At 33.4% G+C, this 17093-nt stretch overlaps 1 protein-coding gene across 1 annotated transcript in view; it reads left to right on the plus strand.

Moving 5' to 3' along the window:
- GLIPR1L1 (GLIPR1 like 1) overlaps nucleotides 1–16398 on the plus strand; it is a 36630-nt gene extending 20232 nt beyond the window's left edge. The window contains exons 3-6 of the mRNA XM_049627454.1: nucleotides 1674–1774; nucleotides 11084–11172; nucleotides 16130–16156; nucleotides 16245–16398. Of these exons, the coding sequence (XP_049483411.1) occupies nucleotides 1674–1774; nucleotides 11084–11172; nucleotides 16130–16156; nucleotides 16245–16336 (309 nt within the window). The 3' untranslated portion in view covers nucleotides 16337–16398. The remainder of the gene's footprint in view (nucleotides 1–1673; nucleotides 1775–11083; nucleotides 11173–16129; nucleotides 16157–16244) is intronic.
- The last annotated feature ends 695 nt before the right edge of the window (nucleotides 16399–17093 follow it).

The raw sequence follows: 17093 nt of genomic DNA on the forward strand, positions 1-17093 counted from the left end.
ATTTACACATATGCTTAGGTAATTAGGAATGGGTGCATTCTTCCTATTGGTTCAACAACTATATCTTGCTTATGTTCTAAACAAAATAAGCCAAAAATTTCTTGCATTTACCATTGCAGATATTCATACTGAAGTTACAAGCAGTGTTTGCATTGTCACATCTAGTCCCTTTAATGAAAGCAATACATTTTAAACCTACACATAGTCAATATTTACTTTTACCATTCCCAAAGCCAAAACAGAATCACAACTTAGATACATTAAACAAACAGAATTTTATGGAGTTGTCATTTATTCGTGAACCAAATTTTTAGACATGGTTTCCTAAAATATATACATGCTTGCAGTTGTATAGCTTATTAACTTTTTTTTTTTTTTAACATTTTTTATTTTTATTTTTGGGACAGAGAGAGAGACAGAGCATGAACGGGGGAGGGGCAGAGAGAGAGGGAGACACAGAATCGGAAGCAGGCTCCAAGCTCCGAGCCATCAGCCCAGAGCCTGACGCGGGGCTCGAACTCACAGACTGCGAGATCGTGACCTGGCTGAAGTCGGATGCTTAACCGACTGCGCCACCCAGGCGCCCCACTTATTAACTTTTTGAAACATTCAAAAGGAAAAGGATCTCTTTTGGATCTAGCTTAATTTCATTTTATTAAGTAGGAAACTAGAATTTATCTGTCAGTCTCTAAAGCCACAGACATGGTTAGAAGCAAAACTCATTTCTTAATTCTCAGTTCACTGTCCTTTTTATTACCCTTTGCTTTTTCTCAGGCAACCAAAGAGGCATTAAAATATATTTTGCAAAACTGTTGATTCTGGCTACACCTACGCCATGGGAAATAGTGACTAACACATCAGTTTATAAAATATGTTAATAAATTTTGTTAACCGAATTATAAAATAAATGAATTCAGAAAATTCATTTATGTTGTCAAAATCTATTTTAACTTTCCTTGGAGGATTTTGCTTTTCAAATGGAGGAAATCAGTATTCTCCCTTAATTCATTGAGGAAATAGAGAAAAATTCCCTTCTATCATTGTCACAAAGAAATAGTAATCTGCTTCTCTTTTTTTCTCTCTCTCCCCATGTCTGGTTTTCCATAGGAGTCTTCTTCTTTTTGAATAACTTTGCTATTCTTTGCAACTAGACAAAAATAAAGATTCACCATATCTGTGTCAGGCATCTTTCTTCAGTAAACTCATTATGTCCTTAATCTCTATCCCTGTCTGTCTCTTGTGACTTAACAAAGGTAAGAATATGGTTAAGACCACAAAATTTGAAATGTGATCATAAATGAAGTAGAATATTTCTGATAAAAAGAAAGAAAATTTCATTATTGCTTTCCCTTATATTATGATTTTAATATCATTTGTATGATATGCCCATGGAGAAAATTTAAATATATTTCATAAGTCATCTAAAAAATATAACTGTTTATGTTATATTCTCCTTTTGATTTATGAGAATTAACAGTGAGGAAAAACTAGTTAGGCCTCAGGAGAGCAGACTTAACAAAATAGTTGTTTAATAGTAAAAATTAAGGAAAAAAACACAATAAATAGCGTGCATTCATTTTTGATAGCATGATAAAGATTAGACCTGTTCTCATAATGCATTATTTCCATAAAGTTGTTTTACATATTTTATTTTAAAATTCCTTTCCTTATAGGTAGTTTGGGCCAATTCATATAAAGTCGGTTGTGCAATTACAATGTGTCCTACACTTGGGAACCATGAAACTGCCATATATGTATGCAACTATGGACCTGCGTAAGTTATTTTGCTATTCAAATATTTTAAATTAAAATACATGAGGGGCGCCTGGGTGGCGCAGTCGGTTAAGTGTCCGACTTCAGCTAGGTCACGATCTCGCGGTCCGTGAGTTCGAGCCCCGCATCAGGCTCTGGGCTGATGGCTCGGAGCCTGGAGCCTGTTTCCGATTCTGTGTCTCCCTCTCTCTCTCTGCCCCTCCCCCGTTCATGCTCTGTCTCTCTCTGTCCCAAAAATAAATAAAAAACGTTGAAAAAAATAAAATAAAATAAAATAAAATACATGTTAAGAATTGTTTCCAAAATAGAACCTTATACTAAAGAGACAAGTATATTTTTGATAAGTGAAGTCTCGTGCTCGCTTCGGCAGCACATATACTAAAATTGATAAGTGAAGTCTCTCTATAACACTACTCAAAAGAAATACATTAAAATAGAAGGTGGTGAGAGAATATTACCTTATGTAAAAAAATTATACCTGTCATGAAATAATTAAACTTGAGAGTGAATATTATGGAAACTTTAAAGTTTAAAAAAAAAGATAACAAAATACATTGTCACAGTAATATCTAAATATTTGGAACACAAAATAGGGTGGCAGAGGCTTATTTAGTGTAACATACTGGGGAAGAGTAAATGACTGAGAATGACAGTGAAAAGCATAGTTTTCTAGGAAAAGAATATCATAATTTTTAATTGCCTTGCTGATAACTTTATATCTAAATGGAAATAGAACATTAGCCTAAGGGGAATCCCAAACAATGAAATTCTGGAACTCTTATCCCAATACATAGAAACATGAAAGAAGATAAAAATCAGTTAGTAGTTCAACTCTTTTAACAAACAAAATTTTAAAAACAAAATGTACAAAAAAATGAAAACACAGGCAAAGAATAAATATATATAATTTGCAAAACCAATCTGATATGTGCAAAAATTGCTATGGAGAGGTACAAAATGTGTACATCTCTTTCTGTATTTTCTATGGTTCTCTCTCAGTTAAAAATAAAAACAAGAATGACAAATACACACCCTTAAAACTTGGGGCAGAGTACAATTTTTATAAATACCAGAGAAATTGCAGAACCACTGAATGCTTATTTATTACCATTCAAAATAGAATACACAGAGAAAAAAGAATCCAAAAAAGATAAAAAGAGCATCAGTTATCTGTGAGATAAGTTTAGGGAGAAATGGTTTCCTGAAAGACAGGGACAGAAAAATATTTGAAGAAATATGGCCCAAAACTTTCCAAGCTTAAGGAAAATTATAAACTCACTGACCCAAGAAGGCTAACAAATCCCAAATCTGCAGAAAGAAAACTACACCAACTCACCTTAAAATAAAAAATTTCAAAACCACTAATAAGAGAAAATTTTAAAAGCAACCAGACAACTAAGACATGTTACATACAGAGGAAAAGATAAGGATGATAGATTTTTCAGTGGAAATAATGTCAGAGACAGAACAGCAATATCTTTAAATACTGGAAGAAAAAAAAAACTGTCCACTGAAAATTTTATATCTTTTGAAAATCTTTCAAAATTAACAAACCATTGGAAATGGTAACCACATGGGTAATATATAGGATGTTTTTCTTATTATTTAACTCTCTTTCAAAGATAATTATTTAATTAAAGATAACAGCAGTATATTGTGAGAGTTACAACTACATAAAATTAAAATATGTGAGAACTGTAGCACAAAGGTTAAAAGAGAAAAATGGAAGTATATTAAAGTTCTTCTACTCTACATTAAGTGCAATAATTTAACTTGACTGTGTTAAGTAGAAGATACATATTATAAACCCTAAAGTAACTACTTAAATAATAAAACAAACAGCTATAGCAAAGACACCAGCAAAGCATGTAAAATTAGATTTCAAAATATTCAATTAATACAAAGAAAGGCAGAAAAAGAGGAAAAGGGAACAACAAACAGATGAGAAAAACAGAATAAATAAAATGATAGCCTCAACCTAACTTGAATCAATAATCACATCAAATGTAAATGGTATACCCAAAATAAAAGGAGGAGATTGCAAGATTGGATAAGAACTCAAGAACCAATTATATTCTGCCTGCAGGAGCACATTTTATTTCTTTTAAGATTTTATTTTTAAGTAATCTTTACACCCAATGTGGGGTTCTAACTCAGAACCCTGAGATCTAGAGTTACATGCTCCACTGACTGACACAGCCAGGCACCCCTATGAAAGCACACTTTAAATATAAAGACGGAAATAACAAGAAATCAACCACAAGAAAAAGTCTGTAAAGAACATAAATATACAGAGGTTAAGTAATACCCTACTAAACAACAAATGAGTCAAATAAGAAATCAAGGGGGAAATACAAAAAATACATGGAGACAAATGAAAATGAAAACACAACAGTCCAAAACCTTTGGGATGCAGCAAAAGCTGCTCTAAGATGGACATTTATAATAATACAAACCTACTGCAAGAAGCAAGAAAAATCTCAAATAAATAACCTAACCTTTACTTAAAGGAGCTCAAAAAGAAAAGAAACAGGGGCACATGGGTAGCTCAGTTGGTTAAGCATCTGATTCTTGATTTCTGCTTGGGTCATGATCCCAGGGTTGTGTGATTAAGCCCCACATCAGGCTCTGTGCTGAGCTTGGAGCCTGCTTGGGACTCTCTCCCTCTCTCTCTGCCCCTCCCCTACTCACAGTCTCTCTTTCTCTCTCAAAATAAATAAATAAACGTTTAAAAAAGAAAAAGAAAAAACTCCAAAACATCAGAAGGAAAGATATAATAAAGATTAGGGCAGAAATACACAAAATAGAAACTAAAAAAAAAAAGGAAAGAAAGAAAAAAAGAATGAAAGAAAGAAAGACACACAATAGAACAAATTTATGAAACTAGAATCTGGTTTTTGAAAAGATAACCAAAATTGATAAACCTTTAGTTGGACTCATTGAAAAAAAAAAAAAGATAGAGGCAGTACTCAAATAAAATCATAAATGAAAGAGAATAAATAACAAATGATACCATAGACATATAAAAAATTCTAAGAGAATATTATGAAAAATTATATACCAACAAATTGGACAACCTAGAAGAAATGAATAAATTCCTAGAAACATATAACCTACAAAAACTGAATCAGGAAGAAGTAGAAAATTTGATCAGATTGATGATCAGAAATGAAATTGAATCAGTAATCAAAAAACTCCCCAAAAAACAAAAGTTCAGAACCAGATGACTTCACAGGTGAATTCTCCCAAACATTTAAAGAAGTAATTCTTTGTCTTCTCAAACTATTCCAAAAAATAGAAAAAGGAAAATTTTAAAATTCATTCAATGAGGCTACTACCTTGATAGAAAAACCAAATAAAGACATCACAAAAAAGGAGTACTGTAGGACAATATCTCTGATGAACACAGATGCAAAAATTCTCAACAAAATATTAGCAAACCAAACCCAACAATACATTTAAAAATCATTCACCATGATCAAGTGAGATTTATTCCTGGGATGCAAAGGTGGTTCAATATTCACAAATCAATTAACATGATATATCACATCAATAAGAGAAAGGATGAAAAACATATGATCATTTCAATAGATGCAGAAAAAACATTTGACAAAGTACAACATCCATTCATGATAAAAAACCCTCAACAAAGTAGGTTTAGAGGGAACAGACGCCAACATAACAAAGGCCATATATGAAAAACCCACAGCTAATATCATACTCAATGGTAAAAAACGGAGAGTTTTCCCCCTAAGATCAGAAACAAGACAAGAATGTCCACTCTCACCACTTTTATTCAACATAGACACAGCAATCAGGAAGAAAAAGAAATAAAAGGCATCCAGATTGGTAAGGAAGAAGTAAAACTTTCATTATTTGCATATGTCATGATATTATATATAGAAAACCCTAAACTCCACCAAAAAAACTACTAGAACTGATAAATGAATTCAGTAAGGTTGCAGGATACAAAATCAATGTAGAGAAATTCATTGCATTTCTATACACTAATAATAAAGTAGCAGAAAGAGAAATTAAGAAAACAATCCAATTTACAGTTTCACCAAAAATAATGAAATATCTAGGAATAAATTTAACCAAGGAGGTGAAAGACTATAAAACATTGATGAAAGAAATCGAAGACAACAGAAATAAATGGAAAGATATTCCATGCTCATGAATTGGAAGAACAAGTATTGTTAAAAATGTCTATACTACCCAAAGCATCTATAGGCTTAATGCAATCCCTATCAAAATACCAATAGCATTTTTCACAAAAGTAGAACAAATAATGCTAAAGTTTGTACAGAACCACAGAAGATATCAAATAGTCAAAGCAATCTTGAAAAAGAATAAAAATGGAAGTATCACAATCCTAGATTTCAAGATCTATTACAAACCTATAGTAATCAAAACAGCATGGTACTGACACAAAAACAGACACAAAGATCAATAGAAGAGAATAGGGAGCCCCAAAAGAAACCCATGATTATACGGTCGATTAATCTTTGACAAAGAAGACAAGAATATGCAATGGAAAAAAGACAGTCCCTTCAACAAATGGTGCTGAGAAAGCTGGACAGCTACATGCAAAAAAAAAAAAAAAAAAAAAAAGAAAGAAAAAGAAAAAAAATTACACTGGACCACTTTCTTACACCATATACAAAAATAAACTTAATATGGATTAAGGACCTAAATGTGAGACATGAAACCATTAAAATCCTGTAAGAGAACATAGGCAGTAATTTTTCTGACATTGGTCATAGCAACATTTTTCTAGATATGTCTCCCAAGGCAAGGGAAACAAAAGTAAAAATAAACTATTGGAACTATATAAAAATAAAAAGCTTCAGCTCAGTTAAGGAAATAATCAACAAAACTAAAAGACAACTTACTGAATGGGAGAAAGATATTTGGAAATGACATGTGATAAAGGATTAGTATCCAAAATGTATACAGAACTTATACAAGTCAACACACACACAAAAACAAATAATCCAATTAAAAGTGGGTCAAACAGGGGCACCTGAGTGGCTCAGTAAGTTAAGCATCCAACTTCAGGTCAGGTCATAATCTCATAGTTTGTGAGTTCTAGAGTTCTAGCCCCATATCAGGCTCTCTGCTGTCAGCACAGAGCCCACTTCAGATCCACTGTCCCCCTACCCTCTGCCCCTCCCCTGCTTGTGTGTGCATTTGCACGCACTCTTTTATTCTCAAAAATAAATAAACATTAACAAAAATAAAAATGGGTCAAAGACATGAATAGACATTTCTCCAAAGAAGACATACACATGTCCAAAAGACATATGAAAAGATGCTCAACATCACTTATCATCAGGGAAATGCAAATCAAAACCACAATGAGGTATCACCTCACACCTGTCAGAATGGCTAATATAACAAACTAATGAAACAACAAGTATTGGTGAGGATGTGAAGAAAAAGGAACCCTCATGCACTGTTGGTGAGAATGCAAACTGCTATAGCTACTGTGGAAAACAGAATTACCATGTGATCCAGTAATTCCACTACGGGGTATTTATCCAAAGAACATGTAAACAGTAATTCAAAAATATATATGTACCCCTATGTTTATTGCAGCATTATTTACAATAGCGAAATTATGGAAGCAACCCAGCTGTCCATCAATTGATGAATGGGTAAAGAAGCCATATATATATAATGGAATATTACTCAGCCATAAAAAAGAATAAAATCTTGCCACTTGCAAGAACATGGATGGATTTAGACAGTATAATGCTAAGTGAAATAAGTCATCCAGAGAAAGAAAAATATCATATGATTTCACATTTATGGAATCTAAGAAACAAAACAAAGAAAAAAAGGGACAAACCAAAAAAACAGATTCTTAACAACAGAGAACATACTAATAGTTACCAGAGGGGAAGTAGGTGGAGGAATGGGAATAGGAAGGAATTAAAAGAGCACACTTTTCATGATAAACACTGAGTAATGTATAGTGATTATTGAATCACTATATTATACATATATGTATAATATATACATGTATTATATGTATATATATATTATGTATAATATATGTATAATATATACATATAATGTACATTATATATGTATAATCACTATGTTATACATCTGAAATTAATATAACCCTGCATGTTGACTACACCTGGAATTTACATAAATAAATAAATATATACATACATACATAAATACAATTAAAATAAATCAAAAAACAAACAAAAATAGATTAAAAGTACAAGAATGGAAAAAGGTTTACTATGCTAACATTAGGTAAAAGAAAGCAGCAGCATCTATACTAATAACAGATAATGTGGATTATAGAGCAAAGAATAATACCAGAAATAAAGAAGGTCGTTTCAAAATGACAGTAGGGTTAATCAAGAAGCAACCTGAATGAAATGGAAAAGTTCCTCCAGGAACACAAACTGCAAAGGATAAATGAAATCAAGGAAAACCACAGAGCAGTATCTCTTATGAACATAGGTACAAAATTATAAACAAAATTTAGCATTTGAATCCAACAATATAGTAAAAGCATAATACACCTTGTCCAAATAGAATTTATTCCAGGAATATAAGGGTGATGTAGCATTCTAAATACATCCATCACTGTAATTCACCATAGAAATCAACCTAAAAATAAAGATCACATGATCATCTCAACAGATTGAGAAAAAGCCAAACATTCATTCCTGATAAAAGCTCTCAGCAAGCTGGAAACAGAAGGGAACTTCCTAAACCTAATAAAGGGCATCTGTGAAAAACCTATATATAATATTATACCAATAGTAAAACACTTTTCGCAAAGTACCAAAGAGTAAATATGCTAGGCTTTGCATGCCATATACATTCTGTTACCTTCATCTTTGTTTTTATTTTGTTTTTAAAAGTCCATTAAGAATTAAAAAAAAAAAAAAATTCTTTGCTTGCGGACTACACAAAAGCAGGCCAGATTTGGCCTATGTGTCATACTTTGCTGACTTCTGGTCTATAGGTCTATATAAAAAAAATCTAATGGAATCTATGAAAATTCTTCTAAAACTATTAAGTAAATTTAGCAATTTTTCAGGATATAAGATCAATATACAAAACTCAATTACATGTCCATATACTAGCAATAAACAATCATAAATTGAATTAAAATAACTACCATTTATAACTGCATCAAAAATATAAATTATCTAGGGATAAATTTGGCAGAAGATACAAAAGACCTATACACTGGAAACTACACAATATTCATGACAGGGGTATCTGGGTGGCTCAGTTGGTTAAGTGTCCCACTTAATTTCAGCTCAGGTCATGATCTCACCATTCGTGGGATTGGCCCCCCCACTGGGCTTTGCACTGAGAGCACAGAGCCTGCTTGTAATTCTCTCTTCCCACTCCCCTGGTTGTGCAATGTGTACGTGCTCTCTCTCAAAATTAATAAATAAACATTTAAAAAATATATTCATGACAGAAATTAACAAAGAAACAATGGGAGAGATTATACCTTATTAATGGATTAAAAGACTCAATATTGTTAAGATGCGATTTTCACTGAATTGACCTATAAATTCAGTACAATCCCAATAAAAATTCCAGATTTTTATTGTAGAAATTGACAGACTGATCATAAAATTCTTATGGAAATGAAAAGGACTTAGAATAGCCAAATCAATGCTGAAAAAAATTGTAGAGCTAACATTATGTTTTTCAGAATTATTAAAGCTAGAATAATCACAACATTGTGATATTAATGTAAAATTAAATAGATCAGTGGAACAGAATGTAGAGTTCAGAAATAAACCCCATACATGGTTGTTCACATATGTTCAACTAATTTTCCAAAAATGCACAAAGACAATGCAATGTAAAAAAGATTTTTAAACAAATGGTTCTGGAACAGTTTATCATCCATATATAAAAAACAAAAATAAACTTAGATCTACACAACACACAACCTATAATAATGAACTCAAAACGGATCATAGACCTAAATGTTCCAACCCAAAACTGTTGGAAGAAAACACAGATGAAGCCTTTGTGACCTTAAGATAGCCCCCAATTTTTTTTTAGCTATCACATCAAAACCATGATCCATAAAAGAACAAATTGATAAATTGGGTTTAATTAACATTTAAAATTAATGTTTTTCAAAGACACTGGTAAGAAAATGAAAAAAACATGCCTCAGGGAGAAAATGTTTGTAAAGCATCTATAATAAAGGTCTTATATTGAGAATATGCAATGAACTCTCACAATTCAATATTAGGAAAACTTAAAATTTAAATTTTTTTTAAATGGACAAAAGATTAACAGGGAAGAAATGCAGATGGCAAATAAGCACAAGAAAAAATTCTCAACATCATTAATCATTAGGGAAACACACATCAAAACTACAATGAATACCACTACACAATTAGAATGGCTAAGGACTGGCCAATCCAAATCCAGACAAGGAAGTAAAGCAATTAGAATTCTCAAGACTGCTGGCAAAAATATAGTGTTACAACTACTTTGTAAAACCTGTGTGGTAGTTACATAAAAAGTTAAATATGCACCTAGCACATGATCTATTCATTTCACTTCTAGGTATTTATCCAAGGAAATGTAGGTCCACATAAAGACTTGTAGAATAATGTTCAAAATGTGCACAGTAACTTTATTTGTAATAGTCAAAATCTGTAATAACCCAAATGTCCATCAACAGTTGAATAAATAAATTGCAGCATATTCTTTAATGGAACACTACTACTCATGTTATTAATGCTTTTCTTTGCGTACTCTAGGTACGTAATACTTTTCAAAGTGTTCCACAGATACAGAGATGGGTGTGGGGTGGAGAAGAGGTTTCTTAAATGTAACAATTTACCTTACTGAAAAGCAGGCATAATAGTTGCAAATCTTTTTGGTACCTCATCAAACTGAACTACGTAAGAACTAGTGTATTGTATATAAAGCATGTTTCCACTTGCAATTTAAATTGTATTTATTCCATTTATAAAATCAAGAGATAATCTCAGTGTTTACTACAAAAACTTTGTGGCTATCCCATGCATAATTATATTGGATTCACACCTAATTTGTATTCTATAGAATATTCAAGAATATAACTGTTGTGTGGATTAGGGACATCTGTAAAGAACAGTTCTAATGGTTTCATTTTACAAAATAAAGGAGCATAAACTTGGGACAAAAATTGTTATTTTTCCTTTTAAACATTCATGAGTGAGTGACCAAAACAACGTGCATAAATTCATGCACAAATTTAGAGAAATTAATAGCCCTTTGGCTAACCAATGATTCTCTTTTTTTACAGAGGAAATTTTCCAAATAGGCCCCCTTACACTAGAGGAGTATCCTGCTCTTTGTGTGCAAAAGAAGAAACCTGTGAAAACAAGCTCTGCCGTAAGCAAAAAGGAAAAAAAAAATTCACTTTATTCTGAGAGCAAAGTTTCCATGAATTAATTGTATTTTAAAATTTGGATCCTCAAGTGTATAGAGAATTATTGACAAGATTTGATTGCTGCTATATGATGATATAAATCATTCGTCATAAATTATGTTTAAATTTTTTTAATGTTTATTTTTGAGACAGAGAGTGGGAGAGAGACAGACAGAGCATGAGTGGGGGAGGGTCAGAGAGAGAGGGAGACACAGAATCCAAAGCAGGCTCCAGGCTCTGAGCTGTCAGCACAGAGCCTGATGCGGGACTTGAAACCACTAGCTGTGAGATCATGACCTGAGCTGAAGTCAGAAGCTCAACCTAGTGAGCCACCCAGGCATCCCATGAACTAATTATCATATTTAAATTTAGATGATCCCTCCTTTCTTCACTGATTATTTTTCCTTTCAAGCTAAAGGACAGAAAGGAGTAAGATATAAGTATGATCCAGTTTGCTACTATACTCAAAATAACTATTCGTTGAGGTATATTTGTATTTGCTTCTAATCACCTCCTTTTATTAGTTATTGTTAAAATAGTGGCTCATTCAGAAGTAATGCATTAACCGATGTCCAAATGAATTGCGATTTAAAGCTACTATGTTTCTCTTCCATTATCAGCCTTTTGGTTCTCACAACAGAGGATTTTTTTTAAGGATAAGTGCCTATATTCTGTATTGAAAAAGAATTTTGAGTGAAACGGGAAGAGAGATGACCTGAAAATTGTGAGGAGGAGGGGGATTAGGAAGGAGAAGAGTAGGAAGAGAAGATTTGGTGCCACAAAAGAAGACACAAAAAGAATCCATATTAAATGATTCATTTATATAAAGTTCAAAAATCAGCCAAACTAACCTACCTTTGGCATTTGGAGTCAGGATATGGTTACCTTTAGAGAGGAAAGAGGAATTAGTTGAGTAGAAGAGGATGCAAGAATGACTTTCTACACCTATGCTATGGTGATCTACATCTGTTCACTTTGTAATAATTTATCAATCTTTCCATTTATGAGGTACGCATACTTCCATATTCATATTATACTTCAGTTAAACAATGAGTCGGAAGTATGGCCCCTCTAATTTTAAATTTCATTCAAAGCAGCTTAAAACATAAATTGATTATATATCTCCTACTTGAAAATTAATATTTTTTAATTAAAAGGGCATAAAAATAACAGTGATATGTATCGCTCTTCTTTTTCAAATTTCATTTAAATTCAAGTTAGTTAATGTATTGTGTAATAATGGTTTCAGGAGTAGTATTTAGTGATTCATCCATTACATATTTAACACCCAGTGTTCTTCCCAAAAAGTGCGCTCCTCAATGCCCATCACCCATTTATCCCACCTCCCACTCAACACCCGGCCAGCAAGCCTCAGTTTGTTCTCTGTATTTAAGAGTCTCTTATGGTTTGCTTCCCTCTCTGTTTTTATCTTATTTTCCCTTCCCTTCCCCTATGTGCATCTGTTTTGTTTCTTAAGTTCCACATATGAATGAAATCATATGATATTTACCTTTCTGTGACTGACTTTTTTCACTTAGCATAATACATTCCAGTTCCATCCATGTTGTTGCAAATGGCAAGATTTCATTCTTTTTGATCCCTGAGTAATATTCCATTATATATGTGTATATAAATATATATATGTATATATATGTATATATGTATACATATATGTGTGTGTGTATGTGTATATACATATATATATATACATATATATATATGTATATACATATACCACATCTTCTTTATCCATTCATCAGTAGATGGACATTTGGACTCTTTCCATAATTTGGCACTTTCTCTCTCTTTTTTTTTTTACTTCTCCTTCCTGTCCAGTATGTAGGCCACTGTTATTTCTCACCTGAACTAGTAGTTTCCACTTCTCCTCTTCTCCAAATTGTTTTACAGAAAATCGAGATCAAATCACTTAAAAAAGTTTTTTTTTTAATGTTTATTTATTTTTGAGACAGAGGGAGACAGAACATGAGTTGGGGAGGGGCATAGAGAGAGGGAGACACAGAATCTGAAACAGGCTCTGGGCTCTGAGCTGTCAGCACAGAGCCCGATGTGGGGCTTGAACCCACGAACCGTGAGATCATGACCCAAGCCAAAGTTGGACACTTAACCGACTGAGCCACCCAGGCACCCCCAAATCACTTTTCTTAAAATTCCTCAATTTCTTCTTACTCCAATTAGAGAAAAATATGACTGTCTTCCAAGATCAACAAGCCCAGGCATGATCGTTCTGGCTCTTCCTTTTCTCCCCTACCATTTTTTGTTATCCTCCTTTTGACACACTAAGCTCCATGAACACCACCCTCAAATACTCCATCCTCTTTCTGAAATCTCCAGCATCTGGATCACCTGTGGTTCTGTTTCTAGTTCCAAGATTGTTTTGTTTTCTTTTGGTTTTGGTAATATGCTCTGTTTGTTGGTGTGGTGAATTGTCTTTAAAGATGGCCAATAGTGATTCCTCTCCTCCTTATACATATGCCACTCCTCCCAAAAAAGTGGAGACTATTTCTCCTCCCCTTGAATAAGGCCTTCATGTTGTGCCAGTTCTGGGCCTACCCTTTAGAGGAGACTTGGCAACTTAGGTTTTTGTTCTGATGGAAGCTCCCAGCATTTCCAGAAATTCGTCCCCTCCTGCTGGAGAGGTCACACTGAGAAAAGCCTCGGAAGAGGACAGGTCATCTTTCTGTTTCAACCCCGGTTGCACTCCAGCTATAGGCAGCTATGTCTTTGAGACCCGATGACATTACATGGAGCAGAATAATTGCCTGCCAGAGTCAGCCAATCCAGATAATTGTAAGAAATAATAACAAATTGTTATTGTTTTAAGCTCTTTAATTCGGGAAGTTTGCTTCATAGCAGTACATTACAAAAACACTTGGTATACGCCTATTAAGTTTCTTTTAAACATCTAACAACATGTGTAAAACAAAAATGTAGAGTTCTCCTTTTCCTCTGCTGAACAGAAAGAGTCGGGGTTGTTCACCTTAATCCAAACACAACTTAGTCAACGCTGGCTTAGAATTCATGTAAGGGTTTGGCCCTGTTCTACGGGTGTAGACTTCTAGGGCTTTCCACTGTTTGACCCTGTTCTAAGGGTGTAGACTTCTAGGACTTTCCACTGAGACACTGGTGTGTTCAATGTTGCCTTTTCCTAATGGGTTCTGAATTCCAATGCTTATTGCTTTAGCACTCTGAAATTACTGAAAAATCTGCTTTGCTTTCCAGAGAATTTCACCCTAGGATTTTAGCCTCCTGCCCCTCATAGCTTCCAAATTAAACAAATAGTTTGAGTACAAAATGGCCATCTCTTTGGCTCATTTCCTCTCCTCCACCTTTACCTTTCACCCAGATCTTGAACTACTCAATTCTCCAATTTTCTCTCTCTAGTCTTACAAGACTAACAAAAGCTCTGCTGGTTCTATTTCCCAAACATCAACCTCTGCCTGGGCAAAGCCCAGATTTTTAGCCCTATACCTGTGCCCCAAATGAACAAATGGCTCCAGAGAAAAAAGCAGCTTTCATAACACCAGCCCATCTCTCCGTGGATCTACAGCTCTAAAATCTTGACCCTCCAGTCTTTGTTGCTTTAGGAAATCTCTGAGGCTCTTAAACACTTTCTTGTTGTACTTTATCTGGATTTTCTAGTTGTGCTTAATGAGGACTTTTGTCTGTCATACGTTTCTACATCCCAAGATTCCAGCAGTTATTAACAATGGGTTTCCAAGAGAGCACCACACAGCTTCAAAGTCTATGTTAACATTTGCTGTCTGGTAGGAGCTGTTTTCCCAACTTGTTTCTTTTCTAAATTATTCAGAAATTACTTGGCTCTTCTTGGACCTCTGCTCTTGCAAATTAATGTTAGGATAAGCTTATCAATTCCACAGAAGACCTTGAAATTTTGGTTGGAATTACATTGAATCTATAGATAAATTGGGAAAGAAACATCTTTGCTCTGGTTTCCACTTGTTTAAAGCCTATGATTTTTAATTTGTGCCTTTTCTCTTTTATGTTGACCAGTGTTTATATAAACTCAATTTTTAGTTTTGCTGACTTCCTTTTTGAGAGACGGGAGGAGATATAGCATAAGGGCTAAATGTATAGGTCTTAGAGTCAGATGGCTTAACTCAGAAGGTGAGTGATTTGTCCCCAAGTTAAAGAAGTTCTCAATAAACTTTGGCTACTATTATAGTTAAGGCCTCATTATTTTCTATCATTTGACCTAGTTTGTGTTTTTCATAGCACTAATCACTCTCTGCAATGATAAACTTTATTCATTTTTATTTATTTATTTTAAAATTGATGATAGATTTTTCTCCCCTTACTTTTCTGTAAGGAAACTTTATTTTTTCCTGATAACTATTTATACCCAAAGCCTATAATTATGTTCGATACATAGTAGACACTGAAAAAGTGAATGAATGAATAAAAAATAAACAAATGAATTCCTAAAAAATGCAGGAGCTTGTTAAAGACAGGGAAAAGAAAAAATGATGAGGGAAAGACATAGAGCAAATTTTGGAACAAGAACCACACCAGAAAGGAATGAAATATTTAATGGAGGGCTCTGGGTACTAAAAAGTCAACATGAAAGAATTACATTCTTTTTCAGGGAATAAAGGCCATGGCAGAGTGCCACAAGTAAAGTTAACTCCTTTATATAGTTTTGTTGAGTTTAGGCTTTTTTGCCTTCAACATGAGAGCTGCTCTAGAAATATCTGTTGACATGACTGCTGGCAGGGATACCATATAGATTTTTAACCACTGTGGGATTGGGGGAGGAAGCTTTAATTTTCTTAAGTTAAACTAAGTTTAGAGCTAAACTAAGTTTCCTAAGTTTATTATCTTATTTAAAAGGCCAGAAAAGCAAGTGAATGTCTTTAATTCTCTAATATTTTTCTATCTTAGGTAATAAAGAACTTGATAAGACTGAAAGTACGTATCAAACTATTTCAATATTGATTCAATTACTTCCTCCCCTTGAAACTAAATGGAGCTTTTAACTGTTGTGTTTTATTGACAGAATATCCAAATTGGAGTCCACAAGGGAAGGCACCTCAGCAGATATCATGTAATTTATTGTGCCTAGTTTCTGTTCTTCTGAGACTATTTTAATCATCATTTACATACAAGAAAAATTCTCAGACATGACAATAAACGAATAGTTTATGGCTAAATGTAACTCTCATCAGTTTAATTCTTAAAATTTCTACACTTTTGTCTGTTATCTGAGTTTAATGTCTGATTTTAACAAAAGCGTATTGTAGTATAGAAGGGTTACAACAAAAAAAGGTTTTTTTTAAAAAATTATGCTGAGTGAAATAAGTCACTCAGAGAAGGGCAGATATATGCTTCACTTATATGTGGATCTTGAGAAACTTAACAGAAGACTATGGGGAAGCGAAGGGGAAAAAAAAGATACAAACAGAGAGTGAGGGAGGCAAACCACAAGCGACTATTAAATACAAAGAACAAACTAAGGGTGGATGGGGTGGGGAAGAGGGAAAATGGGTGATGGGCATTGAGGAGGGCACTTGTTGGGATGAGCACTGGGTGTTGTATGTAAGCCAATTTTACAATTATATTCAGAAAACAAAAAATAAAAATAAAAAATAAAAATTACAATTTTACACTGGACCAAAAAAGTTCCATTCTCTAATTTTCTAGATTGTCATTTTAGTTACAGTAGACTTAAAGAACATTTCAGATATTAGATATTTTCCTCATACACCAGTAGTTTTCTTTAAGAATACCATGAACATTATTCAGAAACAAAATGTTATTAAGGAAAGTATCAGATAGTGTATAATGTCATATTATGGGCATAATCAATAGTTAGGGAAATGGATTAAACTAAAAGGGAAATCGATTC

Source organism: Panthera uncia, chromosome B4, assembly GCF_023721935.1.
Source record: "Panthera uncia isolate 11264 chromosome B4, Puncia_PCG_1.0, whole genome shotgun sequence".
Taxonomy (NCBI): Eukaryota; Metazoa; Chordata; class Mammalia; order Carnivora; family Felidae; genus Panthera; species Panthera uncia.